This window comes from Pangasianodon hypophthalmus, chromosome 7 (genome assembly GCF_027358585.1).
Source record: "Pangasianodon hypophthalmus isolate fPanHyp1 chromosome 7, fPanHyp1.pri, whole genome shotgun sequence".
In the NCBI taxonomy this organism is placed as follows: domain Eukaryota; kingdom Metazoa; phylum Chordata; class Actinopteri; order Siluriformes; family Pangasiidae; genus Pangasianodon; species Pangasianodon hypophthalmus.
Window position 1 is genome coordinate 21022768 of NC_069716.1, and position 13268 is coordinate 21036035.

General features: G+C 36.0%; 2 protein-coding genes across 2 annotated transcripts in view; one reads left to right on the forward strand and one right to left on the reverse strand.

Annotated features, from left to right (window-relative positions):
- slc36a1 (solute carrier family 36 member 1) overlaps positions 1 to 9042 on the reverse strand; it is a 36411-nt gene extending 27369 nt beyond the window's left edge. The window contains exons 1-8 of the mRNA XM_026917440.3: positions 8230 to 9042; positions 5343 to 5451; positions 4931 to 5048; positions 4754 to 4844; positions 4429 to 4517; positions 3113 to 3202; positions 1349 to 1433; positions 406 to 624 (exon numbers count right to left, since the gene is read on the reverse strand). Coding sequence (XP_026773241.3) covers positions 406 to 624; positions 1349 to 1433; positions 3113 to 3202; positions 4429 to 4517; positions 4754 to 4844; positions 4931 to 5048; positions 5343 to 5370 — 720 coding nt within the window. The 5' untranslated portion in view covers positions 5371 to 5451; positions 8230 to 9042. The remainder of the gene's footprint in view (positions 1 to 405; positions 625 to 1348; positions 1434 to 3112; positions 3203 to 4428; positions 4518 to 4753; positions 4845 to 4930; positions 5049 to 5342; positions 5452 to 8229) is intronic.
- Positions 9043 to 9457: 415 nt separating this feature from the next.
- atox1 (antioxidant 1 copper chaperone) lies at positions 9458 to 12325 on the forward strand. Its single transcript, XM_026918224.3, has 3 exons — positions 9458 to 9617; positions 9822 to 9894; positions 11654 to 12325. Exons 1-3 carry the CDS (start codon positions 9612 to 9614, stop codon positions 11776 to 11778), a joined length of 204 nt encoding a protein of 67 aa, XP_026774025.1. The 5' UTR covers positions 9458 to 9611; the 3' UTR covers positions 11779 to 12325.
- The last annotated feature ends 943 nt before the right edge of the window (positions 12326 to 13268 follow it).

Sequence of the window (13268 nt, forward strand, 5' to 3'; positions counted from 1 at the left end):
ACGTCCTGTCATGTTTTATTCCTTGCGTAACTAATTTTTAAATCAAGGTATTATACCCAAGTGTATTATAAAACAAAAATAAAAAAGTATTAAGGGAAAAAAAACACTGTAGAAAATGTAAACTGTAATACAGTTAAAATTTCATTAAACCTGAACTGCGATGAGCATAATGTTTACTGCCTTAAGTAAGTAATTCAAGTAGTATGAAAATTATGATATAATATTTTAGGCTTTTGTAGTGAATAAAGATTGACCTAAATCATATTCTCTATGAATACATAGGAACAACATCTCAAAGCTGATAAAAGTGTGCTAATAGCTGGTGCATTTGTACATCACTATTATAACCTTGAAAGCACGTCAGTATGTGTGTGTGTGTGTGTGTGTGTGTGTGTGTGTGTATACCGTTAGGCAGTAGTAGTAGATAAGCATCAAGCTGGCACACATGACCATGTTAGCCACGAAGGAGAAAGGCGCCAAGAACTTTAGGTTGCGGATAAACACCAGTGCGATAATGAAGGGGAGGAAGATAACCATGTAGATGCGAGAGTCAAAGCTTGGAACAATCACTGCAGTCTCATTGGTGTTGCAGTTCATTGTGGTCCCATTGGCTGCCTCAATTACCTGCCCAAAGCATGACTTAATGTGAAATTCTGCATTTTAAACAAATACACTGAAGGTGTGCAACTAAAAGTAATAAGTATTCATGTAAATATTTTACACATTTACATAAACACTTATTTTAATAGGCTGGTCTTAAATATAATACTTTTTGTTCATAAGACAATAGTTTCATTGTGTTTACAGTTGTTACAGAGAAACAGCTGTATTCTGGATCCACACAGGAACTACAGTGCTGTGTACCTACACTATTGACCAGCTTACTTCTTTGAGAAAACCTAAAATGTAAACAAAAGAGCACCAGCACCCTCTTGTGGTAAGAAAAATAACAACATCATAAGAGCCATGAGACTCAACATATAGTATATTCATGACATTGTGCCAAATTTCACACCTCCATACTGCTTAGTAGATGGAATAAGTGCATGATGGAATAAGTGCTATCAATTAATTTGAATTCTTATTCAAGTGTTCACATAATCTACCTGTGTACAATATTACACTGAGGGAATATTAAATGCATTTACACTGAAGGAATAAACTGTGAACATTACATGCACTACTTATCTAAATACAACCACATACACAATGAGCACCTGTAAGTGTTTTTGGAAATTACCACAACATAAAAGTGTATTGTTTATATCATACTGATAAAAAAAAAAAAAAAACACAGCAAAAGCATGGTTATGGCTTTATATACTATAGACTGACTTTAGTCCCTCACCTGTTTGACATTGTCACTCAGGAATACAAAGTACACACAGCAGAAGCCCAGCTGAGTGATGATCAGGAACAAATTCACCACACGTCTAGCAACACAGAAACAATTCAATGATCATTTAGCCATCATTCACATTTTTTAATACTTTTAAAAAATGATTGAGCGAGAAATGGTAACATTAGTAAAAGTCTTCAATATCACATGATATCGATGGGGTTTAGGACACGTTGTCATGTGGTCTGCTAAACTTTTCTGGAATCAGCACCAAACTACTGACAATAGCATGCATCCACAGGATACTTTTGCACAATGCACAGATGATAATTCTCCTTCTATTTTTCAAATCCGCTCGCACCTGCTCCCACTGACACTCTTGACCCATCCCACCTGTTCCAGCAAAAAGGTTGACCAATCCCATTTTTTTGTTTGCACCAGCATTATTCAGTGATGAAATTATTTGGTTCTATTTCCAATAATATGGGACCATGACCAGGATAAAGCAGCTACTAAAGATGAATGAATGAACATAACATGTGAGCAACATGCTGAAACCAATAAGCTGCTATGTTAATAAATAATGGTCTTTCTTTGTCCCGTGAGCTTCATACCTGACCGTCCACATTACATTACACAGTACAGTGCAAGATACATAATTCAGAGGAACCCATTTAAAATCTAGCCATTGTTGATTTTCTCTAATAGGCCACTATGTGTAATTACATAGAGGGTGTGTGCTCTGTCTCAACAAGTGTTAAACCAACAGTCTTTTCGGCACGACTAGATTCCAGTAAGCGTTCAGCCTGTTTATTATTTTGCCGCTTGCAAATTTATTCTAATTGCAAACTTGGTGAAGGTGAAGAAGGTGAAGTTGTTAATACTGAGAGAACTCCTAAACCTGCAAGCTTACTTTATCTTTATTCCTATTCATACTTTGTAATTGACAAAATGATCATATATACTACATTCTATATATATATATATATATATATATATATATATATATATATATATATATATATATATATATATATATATATATATATACACATTCCATATTATATATATATATATTTTTCCCCACAAATAAACAGAGCCTCATTGTGTTGATAAATACTGTAATGTTAAGGGGCAGCCATCTTGGACACTGGAATCACCTTATTTATTAGCACAATATGGTAAGTAGAACTGTATTTATAACAGTTGGAAGTTATGTGTCTGATAAATTGTTTCCATTTTAAACATTCAATCATTCATTAATCTTCAGTAACTGGACCGGGTCATGGTGGATCCAGAGCCAATTCTGGTTACCTGGCCGCATGGCGGGAAAAAGACACCAGTCCATTATATTGCAACATGCACACACATTCACTTTAAACTTAAATTTGTATGTACAAGTTATCCAGATTCTCCAATTTAAAAATGAAGTTGCATTGCTTACGTTTTAAACAGGTTATGCTGCATTGTTTTAAGGAAGTACATACTTGGGCATGTAGTTATAGACAGGATTTCACTGAGATGAACTTCTATTACTTGTAGATCAAGTGCAAAACCAAAGCACTAGACGCCACTGGATCCATTAAAATTGGGCTAAGTGGGAAATTGTGCCCATTTGACTTTTCACCAAACTATTCCTTTAAGGTTCATATGAATTTAAAACTACTTTAGAGCAACACAAAAGAACCAAACAGAAGATTAGAGGATACACACCACCATCATATACTTTCAGTCATGTATCAACTTTAAAATATAAAATAAATGCATAATCACCTTCCCCATACAGAATGCCTTCTTAACCAAGACACATTCTCCATCCCGTATTCCACTGCCTCTCCATAGGACAGAAATGGCTTCCCTAACCTAGAAAATGAAATCGCAAGTCAAACTTTCTTTTAATTTCAGGATTTGTATAAATGTCCCTAAGCACAGATGTTTTAGATACTTCAGTCAAACTTGTTGAACTTGACCATATGACAAGTACAAATTAATATCAAAACAAGCAAAAAATGGAATAAAATGTAAAATAGCTGAGTGAATTTCTCAGAAACCTCTTTGTAGTTCTGTAACTCTATGTCCTAATAAAATTCTTTTTTTTGCCATACTAAGCTTTGGATTTTACTGAATTTTGAAATATGAAATTTTCCATATTTCTAAATATAAGTGATTTAACTTTGTCAAACAGTAGAGTGACAAGCTGCTTTTCTCCCTTTATGTCTAATTTCTTCACACATATTTTAATTTCACGGATATATTTTCCTTGAGCTAGCTGTTCTTCTTTACTGTGTTTACCACAAGCTGCTTTAGTACTTTAGTGCAGCGTCACTGTGGAGATCCTGCCTTCACATCCACCAAGATCAAAGACAAATCAACTGTTATTACATTTATTAAGCCTTCAGGCACACTGCACTAAACACAAAGCTCAATTCACGGCATAAAATATGTCAGTAAATTCAAGTAAGTCGTATCCGATTCACTACTCATCCAGCGTTTCGGTCCATTATCAGCCCTGACAGTGAAACTCAGTGTCATATTGGTGCATTCCTAATGATTCTGACACTTTACTGAAGGGATAAAACTTAGTAATCATGTGTCTTATCTTTAGGTAAATAAAATCCTTTACCTAAATGATCAAATGATACAAACTGAATATGACAAAGCTTTAGATATGCTTGCACCTGATATCATGTTATGCAGAGTTTCTAATGGGAGTATTTTTCACATTCATATGTGAAGTACAGCTCTCACATAGTGCAAAGAGATTCTATACAGAAAACTGCTGATCACTGCACGTGTGAATCACATGACCACATACTGAGCAGTGGTTTGTCCTTTCTCTCTCCCGTCTTTTGAAGAACAAGCCAGGAAAATATGTTTCACATTCTAACATTTATAGCTACTATTATAGCTACTATTTTTATTACAACATTACATTTACATTTTGTTCATTTTAACCTTCCTTTTACAAGACACATGTAAAAGGAAGACACTCATATTACGTGTTAATATGAGTAATTTGACTTAATAAACAAGTTCAACAGGCAACTAATAAACAGCAGGCAGCCTTTCCGGCCAGGGTGCATTCTTACTTTGTGCTCAGATGGTGTGAACATTGCACAAGGATGTGCATGCAATGTACAGCCACAATCCCCATCACCAGCAGACTCAGAGGGCCCATCTGTCAAAAACAATTTAAAGAGATTGATAGAATATTGTCTGAAAAGGTTATGCATTGGTTATATTAACAAGTTGCACATAAATTCTGTATTTCTATTCAACAGAGTGAACATGGCTTAAAGTTTACAGAGTTTACAAGGTAGCACAATCAAACACATGCAAACTACAATGCAGAGGTAAACAGCTGAAAATGCATTTATTAATATAACTGAGTTAAAATGATTTGCTGTATCCTACCAGGAGCCCTGCGTTCTTCACAGCTAGAGGCAAGCCGAGCAGTCCTGTACCGATGTTTCCTTTCAGTAAATGAACTAATGTCTGTAAGAAACTGCAAAGATGGGACCTTAGATGGGTGGTCTACATGAAACACTGTCTAACTGTTCACATAAGAATAATAACCGGAAAGAGTCTTACGAGGATCCAGCTCTGCCCCCAATTCGCTCGTACTCGCTCTGCCTGCGGGAAGGACTGTTCGGGTGGATGGGCTCATCATCATCTGCTGGGCTCTCGTTTATTTGGGGAAACACTGGCCCTATATGACAGGATACAAAAATACATAACTAATAATAAATCTCATGATATGCACATCCCATTTTAGATTTTCTATGGGGAAAAAAATGCATATTCTCAATTAAATTAGATAGGAAGTAAATCTCCTAATAAACACATCAAAGCTAACAGTCACGAATATCCTAAGAATAAAGACATTCTGAAAACCAATAAGAAGAAAATCAAAGCCCAACCCCAACACACCTAAAATCATCATGCATTTAAAATAAGCAGGGCTGTGAAAAGCAGGCTCCTAATGCATATTAAAATCAGTTACCGTCCTGATAGTTGATATCAGAAGCCATGGCTGTGCTGCTTGGCTGTGTTTGCTACAAACTGTCTCAGCGCTCTGAAGCTTCACTGTGGAGATCCTGCATCCACGGTCACTAAGATCAAAGACAAATCAAATATTATTATTTTTATTACCCCATCTGCTACACAGATACAGTGCACGTTAGCTCTGTTGAGCTTCAGTGCACGTGACATTTGCTCAAAGGACAAAAGACAACACTGAGACCATTGTGTATGAGAAATGCAGGAAGATGTATTATTATTATTATTATTATTACATTATTATTTTGCTCTTTGAACTACATGAAAAAAATAATGTGCCTAGTGCTTCACAGTTTCTGAATCAAATTTGATTTAAATACAAAAAAATGAGCAAAAATCTCCAAAATACCAGTGACTAATAATATAAATATGACTATAGGTTTCAAGTCATATTTCAATTAAGATGATTCTTATGGCTATACAAATCCCACTTTTTAAAAAGGTATTAATTCAGAGCTCTAGGTTTCGGCCAACACTCTACAACAGGGGTGTCAAATTATTTTCAGGAAACAGCCACCTTTAGTGTACACTTAGTGTCATGTCAAGTGGCCTGGTCTAAGAAGTCAGTTTAGTGACCTAGTGACATACCAGCAAACCCTCTTAACTGTGTTCATCTGAATTTTTCTGAAAAATACATTCTGAATGTATCATGAATCACATGGACTGAACTTATATCAGCTACAAAACAGATAAACTGACTGCAGTTCATTCTCTGAAAAAAGAAAAATTCCACATTTATGGTTTTATTTAATTGTTATTATATGTCATGAATCTACATAAAATAGATCATAATATTAAAGCATGGGAAAAAATCTATATAGTTTGTCTGTTGCTTTGTGAAACCCCTAAAATAGTTCTGGAAAGAGAGACAGTTACAATGTCAAATATTTAGCTTGCTAATAAAGAATTACACCTCATTAGGACATTTTATAGGTAGTTGAATTCATGGTCATTCTTTTATTGCTCTATTTTTCCTCCTAGTGCAATAACCGAGACCTTACTATTAACTTTCAATTCAATTATGATCCACAAGGTGTCTTTAATTTAGAAAATCTGTTCTAAATTCATATGCTGGGCTGAATTAGATCCTTGATCGGGTTGGCCGTGGGCTGCGGGGTGTTTGTTTCACACCCCTGCTCTATACTAATATGATACTGACATCAACCGTGAGGATCGTTCACAAGCTTCTGTTACCAAGTTCTGCATAAAAATAACATAACTGGAAAGCAGTGGGTTTTATGACAATTTTTGACCTCTATGCATCTGTTCATTACACACCTTTGTTGCATAATGCATTAAAAACATATCAAATCCCATCTGATCCACATTAGAATCAGCACTTCATGGCACTGGAGCTCAGTATCAGATCTTTACATCTCTAATGATTCTGACACTCGATCAACTATCATACGAATATTGATATAGTGAGCTGGATCGGAATATATGATAAATCCGATCCGATCCAGCATTTCAGGACACAAACAGCCCTGTTATTGATTCATGAATGGATTGGTACATCCTTAATGGGTCTAACAGTCTACTGGAGGCAATTCAAACAGGTCCAGTTCACATGCTGCATTAGTCTGAACTATATGATATCCATGATTATACATGACAGTCATGTATTGCTTTGTCAGAGTGTAAAAGACACACCTAAACGATTAAACTGTGCAAATGAAACTGAAAATGACAAAGCTTTAAACTTGCTCTTGCTTAACTTGTGATGTAATGCAACGATTAAAAACCCTGATAATCTTTTGGCATGCATACAAGAAGCCCTGGTCTCACAGAGCACAAGGAGAAGCTGCACAACAAGAAACTGCTGATCACTGTGACTGCTTATTGAGCACGTATTGAGCAGTGGATCGCTCAGATAGGATATAAACAGTAGTTTCTTCCTACACTGGCAAGTTTATGTCCTATGAAGAAACTACTGTTACTCATTCCAGGAATGAGGCAACCTCTTTTTTTTTTTTTTTTATATTTTTTTTTTTATATTAATAAACAGAACAATAACACGTTTCACAATAAAACATTCAGATCATTTATCGGAATATAGTTCGTGTTCATATGAGCTTCAAATCATATATCACAGTACTGGGCAAAAGTCTTATGCACATGCAAAGAAATGCTGTAGAGCAAAAATGCCTTCAAAAATAATGAAACTAAATGTTTCTACATTTTAAAAAAATATACTATAAAGAGCAGTGAACAGTAATAAATGAAACAAAGTCAACATTTGGTATGACGATCCTTCGCTTTTAAAAAAAGTAGTCTCAGGTGTAATTTGTGCAGTTTTATAAGGAAATGAGCTGGAAGTGTTACTGAGCATCTTTGACTTTGACTGTCACACTTGCTTCTTCTTTTTGCAGCAAAACCCAGCAGCCTTCATTATGTGTTTTTGTCTGAAAAGTGTCTCTTATGTAATGTGCTGCTTTCTTTACTAACATACAAACATTTTTCTGTAACATTTAATTTCGTGCTGGAAAACTAATGTTTGGAATTCTAAAAGGTTTTTTTTTCTGAATCAATGATGAAGTCATAAAATAAAAATCTATAACAAAGTTTGTACTTAAAAAAAAATAATAAAAAAAGGGTGCCTAAGACTTTTGCACAGAACTGTATGTGAAATATAATCTGGATTTTAATATATTCTCAGAATAGTGAGTCACATATGATCATTATAACATTTATCCTTTCCTTAAACAAAAACATACATTTTCTCAGTCACATCTTGAGTGCAGTCATAGCTTGGATCAGTCATAGCTTGGATCAGTAAACACACAGGCTGGATCTTACTGTATGAACTGTATTGATTATAACAGACTTACCACAAGATAGAGAGCAGCTGCAGTCAGATATTATTATGCAAATACCTTAAGTTATTACTGAAAATGCACATTTCTAATAGAGTTAACTGGATATTGTGCTATTAAACTGGATTCTGACCATTTCACTCCACTACGAGCCCTCGCCTGTTCCCTCTTCCCTGTTATGCTGCGTTTCCTATTAGTGTGCCTGTGGCTGGTCACATGACCTGCTCAGTCAGCCGGTACCACTTCCAGGGAGCGTCTGTGTAAAATGTGTCAGCTGTGTCAGCGTGCAGCGACCTCAATCTGTATACGATAGCACATTTTAAAAAATCCGATGACGTCTGTGTGGGATCAGAAAAGTAGTGATGGCAAACGGAAGCTTTCTGAAACACTGGAGCTCCGAACTGCTTCAGAAAAGAATTCATTAGTCGAAGCTTTTTCAAGACACTGCACACTAGTGACATCTGGTGGTCAAAACGATGAAGTGCAGATAATAGTCTACTACATGCAGTGGAGGCTCCAGCAGGACTTTTTATTGTGAACCTACAGACAAACACACACCTAAATTAATTAGTTTTTATTAACCAGCTCTAGTCCATCTCTGATTACTTCACATGAAAAGTGTGGGCTTAAAAGTGAATTGTAAAATATGAGGATTTGATTGTGCTTGCTGATTTTGCCAATTAAATTATTATAGTTTCTTATACATAGACAGGTTTAATTTGTTTATATGATTTTTTTTCCTCCCAGAACTTCAGAACGCTCTCATTTCTTTGCTGGCTCCATAACAACAAAATATGTTTATATCAGTAATTCACTCAAACCACTACTTCCGCTATGGTTTGTGTTGCTTTGAACCGTTTTCCAGAGCAGTCACATGGTTGTGTCCCAGAAAACGCAGCTTCGAACGTCATTGGTCACGTGTATATGGCAGAGCCAATGGTTTGTGTAGCTCTGCACCGGGTTCTAGAAAAGTCACGTGGCTGTGTCCACGAAAAAAAAAAAAAAAAAAAAAAAAAAAGGTAGTCATTGGTCACGTGTTTATGGCAGAGCCAATCAAGAATCTATACTGTGTTTCGAAGTAACGTATAATGTTTTATTTTATTTCACAAGGTATATAAAGGATGACATAACTATAGAAATATGCATGTTATAAATGTATTGATTTATACCTTAAAATATCTGAAATTACTGTTCATACACATTAACCAAATAAACATTAACCAAATCAGGTCTATGTTCATTAACGCTTTAGGAAAGTTCGGGAATTTATCGATCATCCCTAAGTCATGTGTTTGCACTCAGCTCAAAGTGCCAGAGTTTGCTGTTCATTTGCTGTTAAAGCGGTGAATTGACCGGTGTCTTATTTTCCCCTTAAACGAGTTAACATATATCGGATAATGACTGTAAGTACGCGTTTATCTCTGAATAGCGAGTTTACCAAAGCCTGCTATTGGCTTGAAGATAAATGGTTGATTTTCATATGGTTTTTAGCTCATTTAGCAGCTAGCTGCTGTGAGCAGTGTGTACAGTAGTGTAACTTCAGATTGCTGAACTCCACTCAGTGTTTCAGCTGTTCTAATGAAGCTTTTCTCTTTTTTTATTCACAGACTCACGAGTTCTTTGTGGATATGACATGTGAGGGATGCTCTGGTGCAGTGACTCGGGTCCTTAACAAAATAGGTACTGCGTCTATATTCATGCAACACAGGCTAAAGTGATATTTTAGACCTTTTAGACCAAATAAGACCTTAAACCTTAAACTAACTGGGTTTACTGTAGCCATAGAATCAGTACAATTGCACAGTGGGAATAAAAAGTTTACACACCCCTGTTAAAATGGCAGGTTTTCGTGATGAAAAAAAATGAACCCAAGATAAATGATGTCAGAACTTTTTCCACCCTCAGTGTGAAATTACAACTTCTAAAAATTAAGTGTAAAACAATCAAACATATTAGGGAAAATAAAGTCACAATACCCTTGTTGTATAAGTGTGAACACCCTTTTATAATTGGGGATTTGGCTGTGTTCAGAATGAACCAATCACATGTTCAAAAGTAATTATCATACAGCTGCCATCAATCAAATTATTCTGATTAACCCCAAATAAAGACCAGGTGATTCTGTAGGATTTTCTTGACATCATCTTGGTTTCATCTGACTGCTGAAGCCATTGTCTGCAAAGAGCTGACAAAGCCTGTACAGGGTCTCACTGTCAAAAGGAATTGATCAGGAGAGGGGTACAAAAAGTTTCCAAAACATTAAATGTACCATGGAAGACCCTGCAGGCCATCATCAACAAGTGGAGAAAATGGGGCACCACAGTGACATCACCAAGAACAGGACGTCCCTCCCAAAGTTACAAAAAGACAAGACAAAAACTTACCAGGGAGGCTGCCAAGAGACCAACGGCAATGTTAAAGGATCTGCAGGAATATCTGACAAGTACTGATTACTCTCTGCATGTGACAACCATCTCTCGTATTCTTCACATGTCTGGGCTGTGGGGTAGGGTGTCTAGACGGAAGACCTTTCTCAAGAAAACATCCATGCCCAACTAAATCACCCCAAACCATGTGGCAAAATGTGTTATGTGTCTGATAGGAAAATTCCAAAAGATATAATAATTCCATAATTCCAAAAAGTATGTTGAGTACCAAAAAAAAAAATCACTAAAAGAACACCATACCCATGGTGAAGCATGGTGGTGGCAGCATCATGCTTTAGGGCTACTTTTCTTCAGCCAGAACTGGGAATTTTTTCAAGGTGGAGGGAATCATGTATAGCTACAAATACCATCCAATTTTAGTGCAAAATTTTCAGGCATCTGCTAGTAAGCTGAAGATGAAAAAGAATTTCACCTTTGAGCACGACAGTGACCCAAAGCATACATCCAAATCAATAAAGGAATAGCTTCACCAAAAGAAGGTCAATGTTTCTGAATGGCCTAGTCAGAGCCCAGACCTGAATCCAACTAAAAATCTGTGGGGTGACCTGAAGCGGGCTGTGCACAGGAGATGAACTCACAATTTGACGGATCTAGAATGTTTGTTTTTGCAAGAAAGAGGCACATGCAACTAGGTTATTGTACAACTAGATTATTGTACATTTTTATTTTTATTTTTTCCCCTAAAAATGTTTCTGATTGTTTTTCACTTTATTTGTATACTTAGCAATTTCACATTAAAGATGGGAAAAGATCTGCAATGACTTCATTTTAGTTTCATTCTTTTACTACACAAAAACCTGCCATTTAACAGGGGAGTGACATTTTATATCCACTGTAGCTAAGGAATGTTCCATATAGCCATATTCAAAATAGCTTAACTATTAACAAATGTATGTTCCATGTAAATGATGACGTTAATGTAACAGTTTACATGATACAGTTTATTTCTGAACATATGCATTTGCCCTGAATGTGTTTTTTCTCATCAATAGATGTCAAGTTTAACATTGATCTTCCTAACAAGAAGGTCTTCATCGAGTCGGACAAAGACACAGAAGTTCTGCTGGAAACCCTGAAGAAAACCGGCAAAACTGTCACGTACATTGGTCCTAAATAGACCAGATGTTAAACATTAACTGCCCATATGGAACAACATGTATTCCTGTCACCCTGTATGCGTAATCTCTGTCTCCATTTCATTAGTATTTGTAACATTTTGTTGGACTTCATTTGCATGTTAAAGTTTCACATTTTCCATATTGTACTAATGAAGGTATGTAATCAAAATGTAACTTGGAATAACTGATTTACTATTCTTCAGCATTAAGGTCAGTCCAATTCAGTCCAATTCATTTGTAATGTTTACTTTGGGGACCGGCAGAAGCTGAGAAAAGCTGGTCATATGTGAAATTAATCATAAGCTGATTAACGGAAGTATTAATTTCTAATGCAAAATTGTCCTATTGTAACTGCTCTATATATTGGTGCATTGTACCAGTTCATTATGTTGACATACACTGCTACTGGATTATGTAATATTTGTGAATTTATGGCTTTTACAGGTTTTCACCCTTTGGCTCCTGCTAGTAGAACATACATTATTACATGTAACCTGAAAATGTATGTAATATATTAAACAGCTAAATGCAGATATTTTAGCAAAATGCTTTACATTGACTTTTTTCCATTTTGGTGTTAATTTTAGCAATATAGTACATATTCTTTGGAGAAGTTGCACACCAGCTCGGCATACGCCCATTTGTAGCCAAGATACCCGACTTTCAGACACAGCAAACACTCCAGTATTCTTAGTTTATTCTTAAACCAATTTATGGTTTTAATCGATTCACCTCAAACTACCCCAAAGTTTTAGTTATTAGATATCTTGATAGTGCAATGGGTTACATTTTATAGTCTAGCGTCCTCAAACTCATGAACAGTATGCCCTGAGTGAATGTAAGAATTCTTGATTAAATATATTTGCTGAGCCTTGGAAGCTTATGCGTATTATAGGATAAATATAATTACCCTCAACTTTCCAGTGGGGGGCAATATTACACTTTCATTACAGAAAACCACACTCAAGGGGAAAATTGGTATAACCCTGTATTTCCTGGCAAAATAAAGTAAAGAACATTTCTATTTTGTATATTATCAGTTTATTGTAATGCAGTGTAATGGACCACACTCAAAATCCACTCTATTTACTGCAAACTAAGGTCATTAATATGTGCAGCAAAACTATCTGACTTGTATACACTTAGTATGTAGGAGTATGTCTAAGGCGATATGGGTGGTGCTGGCGAACCCTGACCTCCATCTGGGTTTACTGGCTCGACACTGGAAGAGCCTTCCACAAACCCCAGTGCCACTGACACCACAGAGGCGTAGACAAGAGTAGCACAGCAGATGTAAAAAGCCCAGCCAAGGAATTTGGCCATCTCGGGCATCTGTTCCTCGATGGACACTATGAAGACGATGAGAGCGCTGACACAAAAAGCAACTGAGAAAACAGAAACACTTTAGTCAGTACACAACATGAATTAGTATACTAATTTCATGGGATGGTGATCATACAAGCCACTAACACATGGTATATGTGATGTG

Coding starts and splice junctions, on each gene's coding strand:
- atox1 (XM_026918224.3), top strand. Junction 9,895..11,653: donor TCGGGTCCTTAACAAAATAG/GTACTGCGTCTA, acceptor TCTCATCAATAG/ATGTCAAGTTTAACATTGAT.